Consider the following 25,207-nt stretch of genomic DNA (forward strand, 5'->3'; position numbering starts at 1 on the left):
AACTATATTTTAAGTACCTCCAAATGCAACTTATGGGGGCATGTGGCCGGAGACCCAGCCCCCACGGATCAAAATGATGGTCACGGCAGGGGTTAACCCTCCGGCCACTGCGCCCTTTTTGAATGCACCAACCAGCGCCGAGGCACCAATTTTAAATGTATTGTCTGCGTCAGGCACTATGTGGTGAATCAATGTGCGCCACAGCACGGACCCCCTCCGGCGGCTGCAGGGCTAGGCTTAGGCACTATGGGGAGAGGTTGGGTCAGGCTTAGAGTTAGGATTAAAAAAATTTTTAAAAAAATTGTGTCGACCATATGTGTGTCGATCATTTGACCCTGTCAGCCATTTGTCCCTGTTGACCTATTGCACTGTCGACCATTTGTCAGTTGACCTTTTGTACCTGTCGACCATTTGGTGTCGACCTATACATGGTCGACCATTTGTCTGCCCACCTTGTACACCACGCCCAAAATAAAATGTAAAACACTATAAAATGCAGCGTCTGATGTCTTGTTGGCCAACCGTGAAATGGAACGTAAGACATCACTGCGGCACTTTCACCCAATTTTGACTGTCCATATGCAGCTACATTTTGACGTAGTTTGGATATTTTGAGCATCTTGAGTTAATGTCCTTGTTTTCTATTTTAAATACTTTAATTGAACAAATTATAGATCCCATGGCATAAATATAGTACGCTAAGCAAATATTGCATTCTGTATGCAGAATAGGAGCAATTGTACTGTGCAGATAATTGGTCAATATTGAAAAATAGGGACAACCTTTACAACTTGGGGCTGTCCCTTTGAAATTAGGGACAGTCGGTAACCGTGCTGTCACCTGTAATTGATACCCAGCTCAGAGATTATAGTATGCTTCATTGCGGGCAGGTGCATTTTAAGTTTTTAACCCATGTACAATGTATTTGTAAATATGGTCCATGCGACAGCAAGGAGTAACGACTTTGGCTCATTGCCACATTATTTGCAATCTGATGTTTTGGATACTTCGCATGACCTAGAGCGCGTATAGCATACTTGCCTACCCTCCTGATTCGGCAGGGAGCCTCCCGAAAATCGGGAGACGCTCCTGCCCCCCCCCACCCCTGGAAGGGCAGGCAAGCCTTCCGGGGGCGATGACGCGGTTCAAACTGAATTCCATCATCGTGGCCCCGCCCCCTGCTTCACAATGCCGTTGATCTCGGCATTGTTAAAAAGGGGTGGGGCCACAATGACGCGATCGCGCGGTCACGTCCCATGCTCCGCCACCAATGCTGGATCATTGAAGCGCCACGCCCCCTTTCTGCCACGATACGCCCTCCCGCCATGGATGCCTGACAGCTCCCTCCCGAAAGGAGGAAGCTGATTGTCGGCAGGTATGCCGTATAGTGGGGCCTGTCTTGACCCATGGGCCCATGTGTGCCACACCCTGTTCCCCATTATAGATACACACCTGGGTTTGGATCCCTGTTTTTTTGGAGAACACAGCGCCCCTCCCCCTCATGCCAGCTGGTCATGTGATCACTTTGGGTGCAGCCTGGAGTAATTAACCCTTTTGCCCCCATTGCAGAGAGGGGCCCATTTATCAACAAGCTTTATCATACGCAATGACTTAAAACTCATGGCGTATTATAACGGTGCTCCAGCCAATCAGCTCCTAACGGTCATCTGTTTGAAAAATTACAATTGGGAGCTGATTGGCTGAAGCACCGTTCATCATACGCAACTAGTTTGAAAATCTCATTGTGTATAATAAAATTTGTTGCTAAATGGGTCCCTGAATCGGAAGCCAGCTGCTCGGATAGAGTTAAAGCCTCATTTCCTTATGTACACCTAGTACTGCAGCAGAGGGTCAGGAGATGAGTACTGTAGCCTATGGACCATCAGACAAAAGCAATCAAGAGCTGAGTCACTGCGAAAAGGTTATTTAAGATTTTTTTTTCTAATTAAATGACAAAGAGACTCTCATATTCTTTATTTGAGAAAAATATTTATTTTTGTTAAGTAAAAAGACCTTTGGCATTGGCCCTTTACCAGTGCCAGGAGATCCAATTGCGGAATAACTTATAGCACAGGTTCTCAAACCCGGTCCTCAGGTCCCCAAACAGTGCATGCTTTTCAGGTCACCTCACGCATCTTTCAAACTCGCAGCCAGGCCCCAGAATCACAAGTGGAATAATTAGCTCCACCTGTGGAACTTTTAAAATGTGTCAGTGAGTAATGAATACACCTGTGCACCTGCCGAGATTATCGGCATTGTGAAGCAGGGAGTGGGGACATGATGGTGCGAATTGCGTCATGCCCCCCCCCCCACCCGCTGCGAGGGTCTGACAGAAAATCGCTGGGGGGTCAGGGGGGGCTTCCCTACCCCTCCGAGGAGCCGGGAGCGCTACCCGATTTTCGGGAGGCTCCCGGACGAATCAGGAGAGTAGGTAAGGATGACGTAAACATCAGCGAGGAGGACGGTGGTACAGAAGATTATGGACCTGATTCAGTTATGTGTGTAAACTCGATGGTTTACGTACATATCCTATTGTTGTTGGTCTGCAGGTTCCCACTGTCAAGCTCTGAAAATGTATTATTTTCAGAGCTTAATGAATTTAGTTCCCCATACTTGTGTATGGGGACAGCAGGCCAGATCGGTGCTGAGAGGTGAGCAGGGGATTTCAGTGATAAATCCTGCGTTACCTTTATAATGAATGGCCCCGATCCTTAACTTTAATAAAAGTACAGTAGCTGAAAATATTAATATTTACCTACTTTTGTAGAAATTTAGAGATAATAAATAGACCCCATAATGAGATCTGGAGCCATGCTGACTGCAGTGCATCCCACCGCTGCTGGAGGGTGCGTGGTGGAGTATCCATAAAGCGAACACAAAGATCGAGGTGGTCCCACAGATGCTCAGTTGGGTTCTAGTCTGGGGAATTAGGGGGCCAGGGAAGTATTTGGTCGTGCTCGTCGGACATTTCTAGCTGTGTGTCATGTCGCATTGTCTTGCTGGAAGATCCCATCCACCTCAGGGAAGACAATCGGCATGTATGGGTGTACGTGCTCTGCTAGGATGGATTCATAACCAAATCGGTTGAGGGTGCCTTCCACATGGATGAGTGGGCCCGGAGAATGCCATGAAAACATTCCACCAGACCATAACACTGCCACCGCCAGCTTGTGTTCATCCATCCGTTCGATGAAGCAGTTAACGTGACTCATCGGAGAAGGAAACCCTTCGCCAATCAGCGGAGGTCCAATTCCGAGACAGGCGTGAAAATTTAAGCTTTTTCCACCTATGTATCTTCGTTAGCATAGGTGCAGTGACCATCCGTTTGCTTCGGAGCCCCATACGCAGCAGGGTTCACTGAACTGTCGTTTTAGACACACGTCTGGTGGTCCCCAGGTTCATTTTGACGGTGAGCTGCTCCACTGTAGCGTGTCGGTCGGCCCTCACGCTCCTTCGTAGCAGGTGTTCACCTGACCTCTCGCATCAATGGCAGTTCACAAACTTCACTGTTTCAGAAATACTGCCACGCTTGGCCCAAAAGCCAATGTTTATCCCTTTTTGCAACTCGGATAAATCGCCCCTTTTTACCATACTTGCCGACTATCTGGCTGCTCCTTCCGGGAGGGAGCAGCCACATCGGCAGAACAGGGGGCGTGGCCGGCAAAAGGGGGCGTGGCCGGGCGGGCTGAAGGTCGTTTCCGGGTGTGACAGGGGGTGGGGCCACGTGAACGCGTCATTTTGGCCCCGCCCCCGCTACACAATGCCGAAATACAGGCATTGTGAAGCAGGGGGCGGGGCCAAAATGACGCGAATCGCGTCAGCGGCCCCCCGTTGAAGGGGGTTTATCAGGTACTGACGGGGGGGAGACAGGGGATCGGCGGCATGCGGGAGGCTTGCCTGCCTTTCTGGGGGGGCGGGAGCTGCACCAGTTTATCGGGAGGCTCCCGCCCGAATCGGGAGGGTGGGCAACCCTGCCTTTTACCCATGACAGCAATGAGTGATATGTGTGCACTGACGGCCTATCGCACACCTTATATACCCACCAAGCCAGCGCACGGCGCGTGACATACTTCATGGGCTACTCGCTGCAGACGTCAAATGTAGGAGGCGGTCATAATAATGTGACTCAACTGTGTAACATCTGCCTCCTTCAGACAACTTTATCTTCCACGCAAAAATCTTTATTTTTGTTCACAAACAGAACAAGAAGACTTAGATACAGTTAGATACAGGAAATCTGGCTGTTTTTAAACAAATTGAACGTAAAAAAAAAAAATTCAATAGTTATTCCTTCACAATTTTACCTCAGGGAGCAGGAAGATGTATCCATTTTATATAGACTAGTTTTAGGTTCACTAGATAAATCCACCTTTGGACTCAGGGCCTGATTCAGAGCCAGACGCTATTTGCGGACGGTCGTTCCAAAAAAGGGGCCAGCTATTTGAATTGAGCGCCCGATCTTTGCGGTTTGTTGACGCCTCTATGTCTGAGGAGCGAACGAAAAATGCGCTCGCTATTTTGTAAAGACGCCCCTTTGCCGTTCGCATCACACGTCATCTCTGGTATTTATTAGATTAATCGGGTACATCGAACGGCATCTGAACTGCTCGCAGCGCTTGTGGTAGGTTTTTCTTCCCGTTATCACTGCGAGCAGTTCAGGCTAAAAGACAACCAAGTGACGTGGTCGATGACGCTCCTTTACTAATTAGGCACTCCAATTAAACGCCCTTTTGAGCATTAGGCACGCCTGCGTTCGGATCTCCACTCCCCCGTTTTCAAGCACCTTCCCCTGTTACCACCCACAAACGGTACATTCTGTCAATCAAATTAGCAGCCCATGGCTGTATTGCGAGCGCACGATTTCCGACCGCAATGACTGTTTTGTGCATGCGCATTACGACCCATACGCATGCGCAGCTGTGCGAACATCGCTCAGAGCGAACGAGCGGCCGCTTACGGGCTCTGAATCAGGCCCTCAGTATCCCCCCTGCCCACTTGTCCTCATTACCTGAATCATGAGGTCCCTTCTCTGAGACCCTTCCCTCTGCACTACTGAAACAGTCACTCGTTAATGATAAAACACCAGAAAGCAATGTACATAACTGGTCGTGAGAACTCACAATCTGGAGGCCTCGCAGGTGCCGCTAATCTCCCTCTTCCGGTTTCCTAGTTATAAACCAGCAGCCTCGCTGCACTGACTCTGTTAAACATTATAGGTCAATAAGCGTCCTGCATGCATCACAGTGTGCACGTAGCACCTTCATCTTGCTTATATCACATCCATTACGTGTCCCTGTTACATTCCTTATCTCCTCTCATCCGTTTCATTAACACATCTGCTTCAGCAAAACCTTATCAGCCAATTTAAAGAATCGTAAACGTCTCCTATACTATATAGAGATATGCCGCTGGGTTTTCCGTAAAAAAGAACACACCCGAACTTTGGGGTTCGGATCACTTTTGGGGTTCCGAGTAGATCCCAGTCCTGGCTGGGGTCTGCTGTAAGTTCAGAACTCAAATTTAAAAACCGGACCTCGGGTTCTGCATTGCGTCTAAACTGGTCCAAATGACATGATTTTAGCTGTTTTTATCGGTTTTAAAGAAATCCAAAACCACTTGAGGGTGGTTTTGCCAAAACCAAAACCATAACATTTGAGGGTGGTTTTGCCAAGACCAAATCCAAAATACGGGTGTCCGCGTACATCCCTGCAATCCTCACGCTCTCACTCTCCGCCTGATTTACCGAAAATAAGTATCGCAGACAAAAAGGTTGTATGTATACCTTGGGGAGAGAGAGGTCTTTCTTCCCATCCCCCTATCATACGTATCGGAATACAGCCAGCAAATACATCCGTATCGTCATCAGTAAGCTCCCCACCCTTACATTTTGTATTTACCACATATTTTTTATATATCTTATTAACATATTTAAATTATTTAAACAAAAATGTTTCAGTTTTATTTAATTAGAGCGATTTTTAGCAACTGTGCCGGCGTACCCAGCTCTGAGCAACTACGGACGATTCAGAGTTGTGCACATGTCAGCCATATCTCCACTTTCCGCTAAGTGGGTGTAGCCGGCCGGCAAACGTGCGTTGGCACACAGGATACGTGTGCTGTGGGTGTGTGGTCGGGGGGCGTGCAGATGGAACTGATGGCTGATCGGAGGTGAGTAGATGATGCATATGATTTCAGACGGGCCTCTTGCACCAAGGATAAGGCTGGTTGCAGTGCCCGCACCGATGGCGGTGAGGGCTACTTTCGCTGGCGGATGGATAGGGGCGGAGCGGTTGCATAGCTGTCGCAAACTCTGAGTACAGGCGGATATTCACATTTATTTCTGGACACGCAATGCAGCCGAATTGTGTGCAACTCAGAATCAGGTCTTGGTACAGCAGAACAGGGCACCAGAACAGGGAGTCACCCTGGCTGGTCTGACAGCTATCACCATGTATAGCTATGGCATCCAATTCACAAGATAGGTATACTGCCCATCTGGGCAGTCTAGGAACATTGGGGCATTTGAAGCAACATCTTGCGCTGGGAATATCCCTTACAGTCATTAAGTGCGCGGGGCGTTGGCTACCAGCGGGTCACACAACAGCCAGACTAGGAATGCAGGCGCTGTAATCCATAGTGACCAATCACATTCAGTGTGACACAATAATCGCCGTATTCGCTGTCACTGTGTTGTCCCACTAGAGGGTTGTAGCTCTCAGGTATAACGCTTCCAGGGGCCCATATGCTGTGCATTAGATCCACGTAATCAATAACATATTGCACGGCGACTTTTCCACACACAGTGCTGCATTTTTACCAGTTTCCAGGGGGTATTTTCCTGGGAAATGTGTCCAAATTATTCTCTAATAATTATTATTCTCAAATTCTCTAACAGACCTCACGCCATTTAATTTCTAACACTGGGTCCGATTCAGAGATGGACTCTAGCGCAAAAATACGCTAATAGATCCAAAGCTTTCCCGAGCATAGAGACACCCTCCGCTGCCATCTCATCTGCGTATGATGTTGCATACAGGCGTAAATATCGGTTACATCGACCAGCTATGCAGCCCTTGCGGCAGGTCTGACGGTTATCCTGACATGCAGAGCGCTCTCATGCTGCATATGATATCCAAATGGCTGATTTATTCACGCCAATGTAACGGCATTTAAACGGTAAGACACACCTACGTTCTTCTGACCAACCCTCCGTTACCTCCCCCCCAAATGCCTACAACCTGTCACTCAGTTTGCGAATGGGTTCCCTGTGCATGCGGAATCGCAATACAATCGCAGCACGCAGTGCTGCTTATAGCCATGCGCAATGGCTCTGCGTAAAAAGCGTCTTTGCGTCCATCTCTAAATCACTGAGCGGTAATGTGTTGTGCTGGCAGAATACAGATACCGCACCTGGAATTTGGAGTATCTGTCCAAGTCGGGCAGTGACCCTGGGGCATAACTCAGACCCCAGTTATATACAGTCTGGTGCATAAATATTTGGACACTGACAGAATTTTCATATTTTGGCCTCTATTCACCACCACAATGGCTTTGAAATGAAACAAACAAGATGTGCTCTACCTGCAGACTTTCAGATTTAATTTGAGGGTAATTACATCCAAATCAGGTGAACGGTGTAGGAATTACAACGGTCTCTATATGTGCCTCCCACTTTTTAAGGGGCCAAAAGTAATGGGACAAACTAAACAATCCTAAATCTAACTTTCACTTTTTAATACTTTGTTGAAAATCCTTTGCAGGCAATTACAGCCTGAAGTCTGGAACGCATAGACATCACCAGACGCTGGGTTTCATCCCTGGTGATGCTCTGCCAGGCCTCTACTGCAAATGTCTTCAGTTCCTGCTTGTTCTTGGGGCATTTTCCCTTCAGTTTTGTCTTCATCAAGTGAAATGCATGCTCAATCGTATTCAGGTCAGGGGATTGACTTTGCCATTGCATAACATTCCACTTTTTAGCCTTAAAAAACTCTTTGGTTGCTTTTGCAGTATGCTTCGGGTCATTGTCCATTGTCCGTTATGTACAGATAGTGCCCTGGTGACTTATTACATGAGAGAATGCCTGCCCCCAGCTTCACATCCTTTCAGTGAGGACCGAAGTGTTTTGGTTTCCACATAATGTCTAGCTGGAGCCATTTTGGAAAACACTCAAAGAAGTTGTCTGTTTATTAAGGATCCTGACGGTGAAACAATAACACTAAGGCCAAGCCGCTTCATAGGGACGCAGGTCCAAAACCCACTGACTAATAGTGAGAAACCAGTAAGCTATTTATTAAAAGACCAAATGCACGATCACCCTTTCCATAAATAAGAGAATCCGGGGTTATTGCAGATCAAGGGTCCTTCTGAAGGAAAGGCTCTCAGGAGAGGGAAACCTGTAACTGGAGGGCCAGTGTGGGCTTCCATGATCATCAATTTCAAGGGTCTATTTATTCAGACATCTGTGCAATGAAGAGTCACATTTATATATATAAAAAAAAAAAAAAAAGTCATCTGGACATCTGTGAACGGGGAAGATTTATCAAACCTTTGAGGCTTTGAGAGAGGGGGCGATTCAATTCAACGTGAATTGAATAGCGCCGGGAGCGAGCTCCCTGAGCTATTCCATTCAGTGCACTATGTGGTCGGAGAATGCCGGTTATCACGCCTTAACAAGGGTGTTAAGGCACCTTAACCGGCATTCTCTGACCAAAGTGCTGGGCACTCAGCTGTTAGCGCCGCGCTAAGCAGAAAAACAGCTGCGCGCCCGGCACTTTGGTCGGATTTCTCCTCGCATCCCCAGGGGGGGTGCGAGAAGAAATCCTTAGCACGCCCAAACAGCGCGATGTATTGAATAGCTGCGGGAGCTCCCTCCCGCGGCTATTAAACATCGCGTTGAATTGAATTCCCCCCAGTCCAGAAGTTGGCCAATCCAACCAATCAGCTTCTGTCATCTTATAGACTACGCTAGATAAATGACTAAACCTGAATGGCTGCTATGGGCAATTTCTCCACTTCATCTCTCTCCAAGGCTCAATACATCTCTGCCAATATATATATATATATATATATATATATATATATATATATATATACATACATACACACACACACACACACATACATACATACATACACAGTATATATTTTTCTTTTAAAGTAAAAAAAATAAAGAAAATGTTTTTTTATTTTTTGATTAATATGTTTTTTTGTGTGAGTTATCCAGGCTAATGCCATCCTGAGATGGCACTTCTGTACTTCTAACAAGACAGCGACAGAACTTGTACCACATCTGAGAAGAAGGGTTTTGCTGGTTACCACAGGCAACAGTCTTCATCAGGAGGGCGGCATTGATAACATACAAAAGAACTCAAATTTTTGCAGGGCTTTCTGTCTTTAGTACATAGACCCCTTCAGGTGCATACAGTCGTACGGGAATGTACTGGGTTGGAGCTCTTACTTGAAGCCTGTTTTCAAATGGAATTTAATGTAATAACCATCAAATACATCTTCCTATCCACTACTGTAATAAATATGGGACCTGAAGGGCTCGCGCTATGGCACATAATATAATTTCAGTACAAAACCATTCAGAATGCATGAAGTGTGAGCTGTAGAACTAAACAAGGCCCCGGGGTCTGGGCAATGTTTCTACTGACAATAATAATGGTGCTTGCACAGTTTAGATCACTGGGGCTTTTGTTATCCTGTAAGTGATGATTCCTCCAAAATCCCAAACAGCCCATAATCCCGTGCACGGATGAGACGGCTCCAAAGTCCTCCGGCCTGTGACTTAATTCCAGGGTGTAACCATGGCAACTGTCCAGGCCTGAGGCCTGACCCCATGGACCATTCAGGGCCGGCAGTCAGATTAGTGTGTGCGAAACATCACAAAGAATTCCTCTCTGTGCAAACAGTGTCTATGTCGGAGCAACGCACGGGGACTAAAGCTGGCACTAAAATCACCTCATTATAATGGTATTATAAGTTAACCTGCTCAGGGGTGCCATTGATTAAATATCATTTACATTTTACAGCAGGGTATGATCTTCTTTATATGGACGCCTATGAGTCGGGACCCCAAACTATTTTAAGGTCACCGAATAGTCAGGTAGTACAGTATACAAGTTCCCTCTTGTGCTTCTCCTTACTTTATTTTCACCTACTTCTTACCCCCCACCAGGGCACCTAACACTTGGCTGCTTACGCTCTGTTGCATATCTAGGTGTTATGGTCACTAATGTAGCAATGTATATTATCCATGTCCTTGCCCTATTTTATACTGTAAGTCAGTTGTCAAATTATTTGTTTTATGTACTTTGTAAGGCGCTGAGGAACACTTGTGGCGCCATATAAATAAAGGATAATAATAAAAATAATCTCTTTTTAGATCCGGCCCAGAACAAAAGCACTCTGATACTTGGGGGGTTGGGTGGGTTTTGCTTTGATTAGTATTGCTATTTTCCAAGCCACCATTCCAGCAGTATTTTTTCTTTTGCTCGTACATTGCACCAGTGCGCTTGGCGTCTCAGATTTATCACAAAAATCCTGGTTTTGCAGCTGAAATGCTTCTGAACTTCTTACAGATTGTGGGGCTGACTTCCTCCACTTCAAGTTTGTCCCCTCTTCCTACAGTTCGTCCCTCTCCCTCGCCAAGCAATCCTTCTTTCACTCGCTCATCTCCTCTCAGTCCTCCAATCCCAACTGTCTCTTTGGTACTTTCAACACTTTCCTTCGCCCCCTCCTCCTTCCCTCCCCTCCATCCTCACTGCAATTGACTTTTCCTCCTTCTCTTCCAAAATCTCCTCTGATCTCCCTGTTGCAGCACCAATCCAGGGGCCACTTCTCTCTACTCATCCTGCTGGACCTCTCTGCAGCCTTCGACACCGTGGGTCATCCTCTCCACCTTCGCACCCTTCAGACCTATGGCCTCTTTAACACTGTCCATGACTGGATCACCTCTTACCTCACCAGCTGCTCTTTTTCTGTGTCTGCCTCCAGCTCCACCTCCCCCCGTTGGAGTCCCGCAGGGTTCTGTCCTGGGCCCCCTGCTCTTCTCTCTGTACACCTCTTCCCTGGGAGAACTCCTCAGTTCTTTTGGCCTCCATCGCCACCTCTATGATGATGACACGCAACTATAGCTCTCCTCTCCTGACCTATCCCCTTCCGTCCTCTCCCAGGTATACAACTGCCTCTCTGCCATCTCTTCCTGGATATCCAAGTGCTCTGTGAAGCCCTGGATAAAACCAAACTCATCATCTCTCCCCCCTAACAAAGTCTACTCCCCAACCAATCTCCCTATCACTGTTGACAATGCCATCATCTCCCCTGTCGGGGTACTTAAGTCGTTTAGATTGCTTCTTATTAGCGTCTTTGCAAAAGTAGTGAAGAATGGCATAGCAGTATTTTTGGATTAAAATAAGTAGTCCAGTCAAATTTTGGGTACTTGAAAATGGGTGCTACAGTAGCATATTTTAATGTTTCTAAAGTGAACTTTTAAAAAAGTTTGTATGCTTGTCCCCCCACTTTTTACTTTTTCACCCCTAAAATGAAAGTACTTTTTTTGGGGTGTTCTTAGGTTATTTTTTTTCACTTGCCAGATTTGTCCTTTGGGGGCTGTCCCAAGGGTTCTGGGTCATTTCCCCAGCTTTGCACCACAAAATAAAGATTTTGCACTTATTTTCGCCTGCTATTCATAGGCAAATCTATTACGTTGCATTGAGTTTCCTCATAGGCAAATTCCGGCTGGAATTGAATTTGGAGATAAGCTCCGACCAGGTGAAAAGCGGCAAAACGCGAAACTTTTCCGCCGATTACAGCATTTCGCCTCCAATTGAATACGGACATCATCCATCACTGCTACTACTGCAGCGCTGCCAGGTGACACCATCCGAGGGGGGTGACACCAAAATAGCAGAAATGTTCTGCTATTTTTGCTGTCACCCCCACGGATGGTGTAATCCGGTGCAGCCCGCACCCCCCCTAGTGACGCCGCTGCACCTGCCCAATACCTTGTGTAGGGAACTAATATGGAAATGTAAAATAAAGAATTGAATGGTGGGAGGGCAATAATGTACCACACGCAAAGCGGGACATTTTCCCTTATGTGTCATTCAACGCCATGCAAAAGTTCAGTCCCACAGCGCAATGTATATTTATCAATGTCACACTCAAGAGGTTGCAAACAGAAATCAGCAGACACGTCACGCAGGGGAGCCAGAAGCCGCTCCGGCATCAGCTCGCGGCTAATTGTGGTATAAAGTTATATATTTATCTAATATCTAATGCAGCTTCATAATGTTCCCAGTTTAGTTGCAGTTACAATGACTTTTCTGAACCTCATATTTAATGACATAGAGGAGGAGATGAGGAACGGGTGCGGTGTGCCGGGAGAACGTGTGGGGAATCCTTTAACAATCAGGGTGCAGTGTGCCGGGAGCAGGGGAGTAGCGAGGGTGGCCCGGTGGAGCATGAGCTCTGGGTGCCAAAATGGACAGAGGGCACCATCCAGGTCCCATTGGGGGAAGCATTCTACTCCCCCAATGGGACCTCAATGCCAAGTGTCATACTGCCACTGTTTGCTCTTTTTCTCTCCACTTCAGTATTCTCCCGCAGGCTGGCCATACCCCACTGGCACAGTTCAGTACAGGGAGGGTGGCGGTATGGCATTCACTTTCTCCGGGCGCAATGGTTCCACGCTACTCTACTGGCCGGGAGAACGTGTGGGAGAATCCTTTAACAATCAGGGTGCGGTGTGCCGAGACAACGTGTGGGGAATCTTTCAACAATCAAGGTGCAGTGTCCCGGGAGAACGCGTGGGGGAATCCTTTAACAATCAGGGTGCGGTGTGCCGAGAGAACGTGTGGGGAATCTTTCAACAATCAGGGTGCAGTGTGCCGGGAGAACGCGTGAGAGAATCCTTTAACAATCAGGGGGCGGTGTGCCGGGAGAACGTGTGGGGAATCCTTTAACAATCAGGTTGCGGTGTGCCGGGAGAACGTGTGGGAGAGTCATTTACCAATCAGGGTGCGGTGTGCCGGGAGAACGCGTGGGAGAATCCTTTAACAATCAGGGTGCGGTGTGCCGGGAGAACGTGTGGGAGAGTCATTTAACAATCAGGGTGCGGTGTGCCGGGAGAACGCGTGGGAGAATCTTTTAACAATCAGGGTGCGGTGTGCCGAGAGAACGCGTGTGGGAATCCTTTAACAATCAGGGTGCGGTGTGCCGGAAGAACGCGTGGGAGAATCTTTTAACAATCAGGGTGCGGTGTGGTGGGAGAACGCGTGGGTGAATCCTTTACCAATCAGGGTGCGTTGTGCCGGGAGAACGCGTGGGTGAATCCTTTACCAATCAGGGTGCGGTGTGCCGGGAGAACGCGTGGGAGAATCCTTTCACAATCAGGGTGCGGTGTGCCGGAAGAACGCGTGGGGGAATCCTTTGACAATCAGGGTGTGGTGTGCCGGGAGAACGCATGGGAGATACTTTAACAATCATTTTACAGGGAAAATAAAGCTTTTTTTTTTTTTTAATTCTGCAACATAATCCGCTGGATTCTGGGGGAGATGTACTAAGCCATGGTGAGAGAGAAAGTGGAGAGAGATATAGTGTATTATTTACTAAGCTTGGATGGAGATACTTTATCTCTGTTCACTTTATCAGCCAGCCAGCTCCTAACTGTCATTTTTCAAACACAACCTGTAAAGTGTCAGTTAGGAGCTGATTGGTTGGTAGTTTATCTCTCTCCACTTTATTACCCTCCAAGACTTAGTACATCTCCCCCTCTGTCTTTTCTGCAAATATCAGGAATAGTCACCTGTCAGCCCCAGGGGGGGTCACAGAGGTCTCATGGTGGGAGCAGCTGCTGAGCCCCAGCGCCAGGCACAGGATTTGTGTACAAGAACACAGACAATGTACATTTGTTTTCCACGAACTTGAATTTTTTTTTTTCCTCTTATTCCAAAACGGTAAAGTACAGAAATAAAAGAGGCCGTATTTAGGAAAAAATAAGCAAACGGAAAACAAATATCCCATAGTGTAAGACATGCTGTTGCATTTTTGTGGTGTAAATGGATGGGAAAAAGAAAAAACTTGGTGTGTCCTTGTCCGGAAAAGATCTGTGAACACCATCTGTTCTACATAGCACCACAAAATACTGCATTTCCCCGGGAGGTTCTACACAATGGGACAGATTCTGACTCGGACGCATCTCTTTTCTCACGGGAGATACAACGCATGCGCAGAAGCAATTTTACGCATTTGTGCTGATCTCTGGGCCTGTTTCAGAGCCGCTCGCTCTGAATCAGGGCCGTCCTACCTAAAACTGGAGCGGCCTCCTGGCTGCTCACATAGCTGTGGGTGACCACCCACAGCATATGCGAGCGGCCAAAAAGATGGTTGCGATGGTCAAGACCATCGCGACCATCGGGCTTGCGACGAGACCCTGCGGTAGGGTCTCGCTGCCGCAAGCCCAGGATTGCTTTTGGCTCTCTCAGAGCCTAGAGCACTCCCACTGACATCACTAGTGATGTCAGTGGGGCCGGACCCAGTCGGTAGGCATGGCATTCCCATGGCAACGCCTCCATCTGGGCAGCAACACCCCCGGCACGCCCACCAAAGGGACGGCTTTGCCGTCGCTATGCGGGTCTCGCGCATGCGCACGATGGTGCTCCCTCCGTCGTGCGCATGCGCACTAGGGCACCATCGACCCGCCTAAATCGGGCCCTCTATCCGAAGCGAGTGGGACGGATCATTCCCAGATCCAATTGTGCGTGAAATAGGCTTTTCGGGATGGGAACTAGGCGTGACAATGTGATTGCGTGGAACTGTTCATTCGCGTGGGAGACGGAGTGTCATGGAAGTGCCGTAGGCGTGTAGCTAGCGGTCCACGCTATTCTGAGGCATGCGCACGGGGAAGTACCGCCTGTTTCTGTTGGATCTCTTGCACCTAGCGTGGGCCTGGTGCGTGTGCCATACTAATGATCACCATTGTGACTGATGATGGGAAATCAGTGGACGGGGCGACTTCCCGCTTGTAGGGTGCACAGGCACAGTTTACCACGGGTGTGTGGCCGGTATTGCGGACCTTGGTTGCTCACAGATACTGTTCCCGTTTTCAGGGGAATCTTTCCACCAAGGATATGGGGTGGTGTAAATGCACACAGATAATGACGATGACCGGGGTATTTATGGTGGACGCCTGTTCAACTCTGTGTAATATTTATTGAAGAGCATTGTAAGCAATATAGGATATACAATGCTTATTTAGCACACGGTGCAAGTACAGTATGTATTTATATTCCATTCTATCATGTCACACGTCCAAAGATCATGGTTCAGCTTGGCGCCCCACATAATTTAGCCATATTGGAGGAGATCTTTTTGGAACTATTGCCTGATACTTGCTGTGATAACATAGGGCCTGATTTCACTACGGTACGCAATATTACTAATCCATTGCGATCGCAATGCAAACTCAGCACTTCACGAGGACGCCCACTTTACATTGCACTCATCCGTAGTACTTAGCAGAATAGCAAAACCGTCGGTACAATCGAGTACTTTACCATAACAGCCTCACGCACACTTGCGCAAGCTCTGACCTTACTCAGAAATTGCCAACAAGCGCGCACGCTATGAGATCTCAGACTGCGTATGGCATCGCAGTGGATAATTTATGCACGCCACTGCAACGGCATGCGAACACACTGGCACAACTGCATTTTCCAGACTACCTCCCCGTCACCACCCACAAATGGTGCTTGCTGTCAATCTGCGAAGGGTCTGCGATTGCAGTCCTGATCGCAATAGTTAGTTTGCGCACTGCGATGCCGATTGTGTGCATATTAGCAACTGCGTTCCTCGCTGAATCAAGCCCATAGTACATGTTTCTGACAAATTTGCACCTTGTTGCACTGCAGTTGGGAGGTTTGGAAGATGAGTGTCCAGGCTGAACTCTAATTTTACACTGCAAATTTAAAGCGCTCTGGCATGTGCGGGCTACATGTAAAAGCAGCCAGTAAAAAGTATTTTCACCTTTTGAAGTACAACATGGTTTGTCCAGGTGCAAAGTTGCTTTGTTTTTTTCTTTGCTTCAAACTTCAGCTCCATGATTGTCAAACTTGGATAATCATAATTTAGAAGGATCTTTTCAATTAATGCCTTTCAAATTAATTATTTGGTAAGCAGCATACTTATAAGAAACATTGGGGGGAATTCAATTCAAAGCGATGTTGAATAGCCGCGGGAGGGAGCTCCTGAAGCTATTCAATTCAAAGCTGTGTTTGGGCAGGCTAAGGATTTCTTCTCGCACCCGCCTGGGGATGCAAGGAGAAATCCGACAAAAGTGCCAGGCAAACAGCTGTTTTCCTGCTTAGCGCGGCACTAACAGCAACACAACCAGCACTTTAGTCAGAGAATGCCAGTTACCGCAACTAAACACCCATGTTAAGTCGCGAGAACCATCATTCTCCGACATAACCGCGCGCTGAATTGAATAACTCTGGGAGCTCCCCCCAGCGCTTTCAATTTGCCTTGAATTGAATTACCCCCCATTGTGTTGACCTGAGTTACGCTACTGACTCTAGCACTACAGTTATTCCATTTTGCTTGTCCTTCCCTTTACCAAGTCTCATTTGGTATAAGTTCCTCAGTAGAAATGGCTTACTGTTTAAGTTGGATTTTGCATGCAGGTTCTATATGCATCACACAAGCAGTAATCTCATAACTTAATTTTGTTATTTCTAGTTTAAGCTCTGAGATGCAGCCAATTTTCTTTATATTCTTTCACTTTGAAATACAGTGCTGAGTTACTCACGTCATTTAATCACGTGATGAGAAATCATTGTTCTGTTTGTTCATCTGATTGAGGAATCGTAGCATCCCGAAAGTCTGTGATGTATTAAAGTTATCACATGGAAGTCACAGATTTTGTTTGAATATGAAAACAACTGAGAACTAAAAGAGTGACCTTACATCAAGTATCATTCTCTTAACTTCAGTCATGACGTGATTTACCGATATGTATAACTTCATTCACATTATTCTTCTGTCTTCTTGTTGCTTTTCAGTTGACATACAAGAGATTAAAGAGATTCGGCCTGGAAAGAATTCACGGGATTTCGAAAGGTACCCAGAAGATGCCCGTAAGGTTGACTCTTCCCTCTGCTTCATCATCCTCTATGGGACAGACTTCAGATTAAAGACCCTCAGTGTTGCTGGTCAGTGACAAATTTCTAGTGGTCGGGGAAAGAGCTGTCAGTAATTTATAACTGTGTGCTCATACAATCGGTATAATGTCTTTACTTTAAGAGTTCAAATGGACACCACTGGCTAACGCACGACAAGATCCAGTATTTATCCATGATTCCAGACCTATATTGCTCCTAGGTTTTATAAGCACAATCCATGATACTATCCATGTTGGAGAGCACTGTTCTATTATACACTGCTGAGCCTGAACATTATAACCATGGCCACCTATCTTGTATGCTGTTGCTTCTCCATGTAACGCCAAAACAGCTCTGTCTCACCAAGGCCTGGGCTCTGCAAGATGCCAGAATGTGCCCTGTGGTATCTGGTACCAGGACGTTACCTGTAGATAACTCCTGTCAGTTGGAGCCGCCACAGATAGGACTTCATATTCTAAAATATACCACAGTTGCTCGATCATATTGAGATTTGGTGAATTTGGGGGCCAGAACAACACCTTGAACTCTTCATCATGTTCCTCAAACCATTCCTGAACAATCCGTGCAGTGTGGCATGGCGCATTGTCCTGCTACAAGATACTACTTCCATCAGAAAATACAGTTGCCATAAACAATATTTAGGTAGGGGGTAAGTGTTAAATGAATGTGCACATCAATGACCGGACCTATGGTCTCCCGGCAAAACCGCCCAAAGAATCAGATTCCTCCACAGGCTTGTTTCTTCCCCAGAATGCATCTTGGTGACAACTCTTCCCTGGGTAGACAATGCACACATACCAGGCCATCCGCCTGATCCAACAGAAAATAGGATTCAGCTCAGTAGACCACTTTCCGTCATCCAGACTCCAATTCTGATGCTCACATGCCCATTGTACGGTGGACAGAGGTTATCATCGGCACTCTGACTGGTCTGTGACTACACAGCCCCATATACAGCAGATTCCCATTCACGGTGTGTCACAGTGAATGGGAACAGGGAAACCTTTGTTAACTACTGGCATTTATGAGTTTTGGCCATCCAAGCCGTGATTTTCCCTCCCCGAGCAACGGTCAGTAGGCACTCACTACTCTCTGGCCGGGATGTACCAAATCTGAAAAAAATGTAGTAAAACCCCAGAAACAGGGATTTTACTACATTTTCCATATGTACTAAGCAACGGATATGTAGATTATATATATATATATATATATATATATATATACATACATACATATATACATACACACACTATATGGACAAAAGTATTTGGCCACACCTGTTAATTATTGAATTGAGGTGTTTCAATCAGACATGTTGCCACAAGTGTTGAAAAATCAAGCACCTAGCCATGCAGTCTCCATTAGCAAACATTTGTGATACAAAATGGGTCGTTCTGAAGAGCTCAGTGACTTTAAGCGTGGTACTGTGATAGGAAGCGTGGTACTGTGATAGGATGCCACCTTTGCAATAAGACGGTTTTTGAAATGTCATCCCTTCTGGATATTCCACGGTCAACTGTAAGTGATATTATTAGAAAGTGGAAGCGTTTAGGAACATCAGCAACTCGAAGCGGAAGACCGCGTAAAATCACAGAGCAGGGTTAATCGACTGCTAAGGCGCTTGGTGCATAAAAGTCAACAACGCTCTGCTGATTCCATAGCTGAAGAGTTCCAAACTTCCACTGACATTAATGTAAGCGCAAAAACTGTGCGGCGGGAGCTTAACGGAATGGGTTTGCATTGCCGAGAAGCTGCATGCAAGCCTCACATCTCCAAGTGATGCGTCGGATGGAGTGGTGTGGTGGAGTGGTGTAAAGCACACCAACACTGGACTGTGGAGCAGTGGAAACGTGTTCTGTGGAGTGACGAATCACACTTGGCAGTCAGAAGGGCAAGTCTGGATTTGGCAGATGCCGGGAGAACGTTACCTGTCTGACTGCATTGTGCCAACTGAAGCTTGGTGGAGGAGGGATAATGGTATGGGGCTGTTTTTCAGAGTTTGGGCTAGGCCTCTTATCTCTAGTGAAGAGCAATCTTAATGCTTCAGCATACCAAGACATTTTGGACAATGCTAGGCTTCTAATTTTGTGGCAACATAAATAGATGCAAGGACTAGAATGACAAGGTTTGTGGAGTTCGGTGTGGAAGAACTTGACTGGCCTACACAGAACCCTGACCTCAACCCCATCGAGCACCTTTGGGATGAACTGGAACGGAGATTGCGAGCCAGGCCTTCTCGTCCAACATCAGTGCCTGACCTCATAAATGCTCTACAGAATGACTGGGCACAGATTCCCACAGAAACACTCGAAAATCTTGTGGAAAGTCTTCCAAGAAGTGTGGAGGCTGTTATAGCTGCAAAAAGGGAGACCAACTAAATATTTAAGTATATGTATTTGAATACAATGTCATTATGTCATTACAGTCTCTGTTGGTGTAATGGTCAGGCGTCCGAATATTTTTGTCCTTATAGTGTATATAGATATACACTCTGAGGAAGGCCACAGAGCTGTGGTTGAGACAAGTTGTTTAATAACATGCTGCAAAGCACAGAGCTGTGCTGTAACCCATAGCAACCATTCAGATTCTGGGGATGTGCAGGCTCGGATAGGTTCGAGTTTGCACGCCGAGTTCGGATGTTTCCCTCCAAAAAAACGGAACTCAGAAACAGGCAAAACGTCATCTTGCATGGACAAACATCATCATTCCTGGACTTTGTCTGCACATCCCCATCAGATTCTAATGCTTGGCACACACGGGACGATCTGTTCAGCGAATTATATCGCTGAATGATCTCCCTTGAAATTCCTGGTGTGCTGGATGAACGATATTGTTCATCCACACACCAAAGATATCACCTGCGATGAACGACCAACGATCGCAAACCCCTATGGAAAATGCATGATATCGTCTAGATCGGCCTGCATGCATGTCTGATGGACAATAATGTTATCGTCCAGCGGGAGCGCCCATCTTTGGTTGTTTGCACACATGGAACAATATATCGTTGAACGATATAGTTATCGTTCAGTCGTAACGATGTATCGTCCCGTGTGTACGCACCATAACTTTCTATTCTCTAGTGCCGATTACGAATTAAAAGCTTACCTCTGATTGGTTGCTGTGGGTAACAGGAGGTTACAGTACATTTGTGCATACTGGGCCATGTTATTGAGCAGACCCTTGTTTTTTTACTGAACGTTTATAAAAGAAAATGACATTACTGTAAGGCTGGGTACACACCTAAAGATTTTCTGTCCAACCATCCAACTTGTTGATTGGTTGGAATAAAAATCTAAAAATCTGGTAACGTATGGGAGTAACTGATGATCAGCAATTTGCTCCTAAATGCCAGAAAACAGATGAAAATGACGTCAGACTATTTTGTAATACGTTTGATCTAAACAATTTGTTCAAACAACAGTTTTTGTCCATTTTCCGGCGTTTGGGAGCAAATTGCTGATTGTCATTTGGTTGGAATGAAAATCTGGTAAGGTATGAAAGCAATCAACTAGTTGGATGGTTGGACAGAAAATCTTTAGGTGTGTACCCAGCTTTAGTAGAGGCTGTTTATGTTCATGTGTTATGGAATCAGTCACTGACCTGCTATTCATCATTCCTGGAAATAGCAGGTGCTCGTAAAGTGGTCACTGGCCGCATGTGGGTACAGAGGCACAGAAAGGATATATTTGGGAACAAGTTGCAGGTTATGGTCTGAGAGTGGGCAACTGGTTTCCATCTTTACTAAAAAAAAAAAAAAGTCTCCGAATTCAAAATAATTGTCACTTTACCGGCGGCTGTTGTAGTAAGTATATGTTATATTTAAGCAGTAAACCCACACACATTCCCTAAATGTATTGACTTGTGGACTTCTCTCTCTCTCTCTCTCATTATATATATATATAAGCAGAAAATGCGAATACATTATTTATGGGCCTCTGTGACGCTGTAGTAAGAGGGGGCAGTGTACTGTATATTGCAGCCTGGCAATCCCAACGCCGGCATCCCTACAGGGTTAGGATACCGACACCTGTCTGTCTGTATCCTAATTCTTCCCTTAACCAAGGGGCGCTGAGAGGTGGGGGAGCGAGAGCTAATTACCCGGGTCCAACGCCGCCCTCCCTCGCTCTTACCTATCAGAACCCCAGCACACGCTGCTGGGCTGCAGAGTAAGACCAGGGAGACTGCTCGCTGCCGCTAATATTAATAAGAACTTGCATGAGTCATCAAGTTTGCTCAGACTGAGGTTAAAAGGATACTTTTGTAGCTTTCTCACAGGTTTTTGGAGGACTGCTAATTTCCACTGGAGCCAGCCCCAGAAACTGTGTAATTTAAGATTGTCCCCATTTTTAGGGATTGTGTGACAGTGTGAGGTCCTAATCCTGGTCAAACCACACCACAATGCCAAATGTAGTGGAGCTAGGTCCAAAACTCTGGCTGTGCATAAAGGATAAACAGACAGACACACTTTCTTGGTTAATATATAGATATAGTCTATATATAGTGAAGATAAATAGGAACTGCATTTGCTGTTTAGTTGAATCAATGCAGACGGTTATTGAAAAAAATATATATTAAATTATTTCACACGTACATGGTAAATTGCAGAGAGAAAAACATGAACATGCTGCGGATTATATATATATATATATATATATATATATATATATAAGCAGAGGATGTGAATACATTATTTATGGGCCTCTGTGTAGCCTGGGAACGCTCTGGGTGCATTAGAGTCGGAATGATTGACAGACTCAGGAAATGTAGGAGGTGCTTTGTACAGAAAATGGAAAAAGAAGAAACAAACAGTATTTCTAAAGTGCTACATGAACAAAGCGAAGGCAGGAGAGGGGTCACATGAGACCCCGTGCACTTGACCGCTGGGCTATAGGAAAGAGCGGAATGAAAACCTGCACTGAGAATACGGTGTTAGTTACCTCTTTGCCATGTCTGTATAACCCATCGCTGCCATGGTGCTTCTGCTAATAACCCTTAATACTGTAGTTCTAGCTTTAGTCACTGAGAGCACCAGCACTGGCCCATATTCATTATGCACACTCTATGGTCCACTCGGCGCACATCAGGGTGCACGGCGCTCTCTCGAGGCGTCTGTGCAAACTAGTACCACCGACCACTTTAGTGCCACCCTCCATCCATCTTAGTACCACCCTCCAGCCACTTTAGTGTCACCCTCCAGCCACTTTAGTGTCACCCTCCTCCAGCCACTAGTACCACCCTCCAGCCACCTTAGTATCACCCTCCAGCCACTTTAGTGTCACCCTCCTCCAGCCACTTTAGTACCACCCTCCAGCCACCTTAGTACCACCCTCCAGCCACTTTAGTGTCACCCTCCTCCAGCCACTTTAGTACCACCCTCCAGCCACCTTAGTACCACCCTCCAGCCACTTTAGTACCACCCTCCAGCCACTTTAATGCCAACCTCCAGCCACTTTAGTATCAACCTCCGACTACTTTAGTATCACCCTCCACCACTATAGAGTCAGCCTCCAGCCACTTTAGCATTACTCCTTTCATTAAAATTAAATTCTTACTTTTTCTCCTTCAGAAAGGTCTTACCATCCATCCCCAGTTAGAACAATGGTTGCGACCCCTCCTCTGGGACCCCGACCCTTTGCACAATGCCACCCCCCCCTGCGTCTGTGCAAACTAGTACCACCGACCACTTTAGTGCCACCCTCCAGCCACTTTAGTGTCACCCTCCAGCCACTATAGTCAGCCTCCAGCCACTATAGCATTACTCCTTTCATTAAAATTAAATTCTTACTTTTTCTCCTTCAGAAAGGTCTTACCATCCATCCCCAGTTAGAACAATGGTTGCGACCCCTCCTCTGGGACCCCGACCCTTTGCACAATGCCACCCCCCCCCCTTTATTTATTCTCTGCACTGTCTATATCATCACTGCCATACATGTGTACTTATATGATGTTATTTCCCCTCCAGCCTTCAGTGAAGAAGAGGTGAATCTATGGATCAGTAGCCTGACCTGGGTGCTGTCGGACACACTGAAGTCGCCGGGTCCTCTCCAGGTTGAGAGGTAAGAACTAAAGGTACAGGCTGCTGCCCTATCCCAATCTGTGTCATGTCCCTGATTGTAAAGAACCATGGTCTATGTTAGCACCATATAAATTTAGCAACAATGATATTAACATTAAGGGCCTGAGTCACACACTGCTGCGACCAATTTAGGGTAATTTTTCGTAGTGACGCCTGCGACTTTATGCTAATGCTGGTATCAGCCCTTCCCCTGTGTACAGCCGTGTGTATGTGACTATATACTAATGCTGGTATCAGCCCTTCCCCTGGTGTACAGCCGTGTGTCTGTGACTACATACTAATGCTGGTATCAGCCCTTCCCCTGGTGTATAGCTGTGTGTATGTGACTATATACTAATGCTAGCTGGCGGCGATGCGTGTGTTAAACAGCAGCCAATGAGAGTCAGATAGATTCTCATTGACTGCTGCAGCACCCACTGCAAGAGCCGGGCTTCCGTCCGGCTCCTGCAGTGGGTAATGGGACAGACATCATGACGTCTCTCCCATACTGCTGGGCGCGCCAGCCGGGAGGACTGGCGGGCGGCGGGAGCGGTGTCTCGGTCCGGAGCAGCAACGTAGATTCAGGTAATATATTTGTATATATTTTTTTTTTAAAAAACCTGTCTGCAGTACTGGGGGCACAACGGGGGAGGGGCTGGTGGCTTCTACTGGGGCACTATATAAAGGGCACTGTATAAAGGGATACCGCTACTGGGCGCACTGCATTGTGGGGACTGCTACTGGGGGCACTGCATAAGGGGGAACACTACATGGGCCACTGCATTTGGGGGGACCACTACTGGGGGCACTGAATAAGGGGAACTAATTGGGGGCTGTATAAGGGGGACCACAACTGTATACTGGGGGTACTGTATAAGGGGCACTACTGGGGTTAAGGTGCATATGGATAGGAATGTTTAGCGTGAAAATAAAGGGGTGTGTCATGTTGACACGCCCCATTGTTAAGTGACCACGCCCATTTTTTGCCACATATCGGGGGGGGCTCCCTTTTCAAATTTGCCCTGGGCTCCAAATTCCCTAGTTACGCCACTGCTACATAGTGTCTGTCCATTATGTCACACCATGCCGGCATTCTAGTGTCAACATTGTAGTGTCGACATGGTAACTGTGGACAATGTGACTGGAATCCCTCATCCTACAGTAGCTCTCCAAACTCTGCGTTCCCAACTCAGCTCCGTGTTCCCTTTATGCGTCCACTGTCGCTCCTCTAGAATATAGCTCTGCTCCCCCTCTGTGGTCTCTGCTACGTTACGTAATTATAATTGTGTATATATTTAGATGCCGTATACACATGTATGATGGCAGAGGCCAAGCTGGGCTGTAACGAGGATGTAGTGGGGGCTGTAACGGGCATTCTCACATAGGCAAAGATCAGCGATGGCGTACAGATGCAGTGGTGAGCTATACAGAATTGGGCGTAAGCGCAAATCTTTCGCATCCTGTATAGCATAAGAATTTTTTAGAAGGAGAAAATTTCCTTTATGGAGAAATTATAATATAGATTGTAAGCTTGCGAGCAGGGCCCTCTTACCTTTATGTCTGTCTTTTACGTGTATCTTTTATGTATGTGTCTGTTTTTTCCAACCCAGTAAAATGTTAATGTTTATTCAAATTGTAAAGCGCAACTGAATTTGCTGCACTATATAAGAAACCGTTAATAAATAAATAATATCACTCCCAATGGCATTCATCTGTGTCCTTCTTTCCTGCAGGTGGCTGCATAAACAGTTTGAGGCAATGGACCGCGCACGTGACGGAAGGTAACGTCACCATGATGGTATTTTCTATACGGTCATTATTTCTAGTCTTCATTCAGGAGTGCATTGCTGAACGCAGATTCCTGATGGTCGGGAATCGGCGCACGTGCCGTACAGGTTCTGCGTGTTCGCACGCAGATCAGCCGCAAACTGTTAGTGATTGACTGTCTGCTGCAGTTTGTGGGCGG

At 46.6% G+C, this 25,207-nt stretch overlaps 1 protein-coding gene across 2 annotated transcripts in view; it reads left to right on the forward strand.

The window, feature by feature from the left end:
• The window catches only part of LOC148433687 (1-phosphatidylinositol 4,5-bisphosphate phosphodiesterase gamma-1-like), a 167,358-nt gene that overhangs the window by 61,177 nt on the left and 80,974 nt on the right, over positions 1-25,207 (forward strand). For both annotated transcript variants that reach the window (XM_088465836.1, XM_088465837.1), the window contains exons 2-4: positions 17,064-17,213; positions 23,149-23,242; positions 24,975-25,022. In XM_088465836.1, coding sequence (XP_088321962.1) covers positions 17,064-17,213; positions 23,149-23,242; positions 24,975-25,022 — 292 coding nt within the window. The remainder of the gene's footprint in view (positions 1-17,063; positions 17,214-23,148; positions 23,243-24,974; positions 25,023-25,207) is intronic.

Source organism: Taudactylus pleione, unplaced genomic scaffold, assembly GCF_031769625.1.
Source record: "Taudactylus pleione unplaced genomic scaffold, aTauple2 ptg002172l, whole genome shotgun sequence".
Lineage (NCBI taxonomy): Eukaryota > Metazoa > Chordata > Amphibia > Anura > Myobatrachidae > Taudactylus > Taudactylus pleione.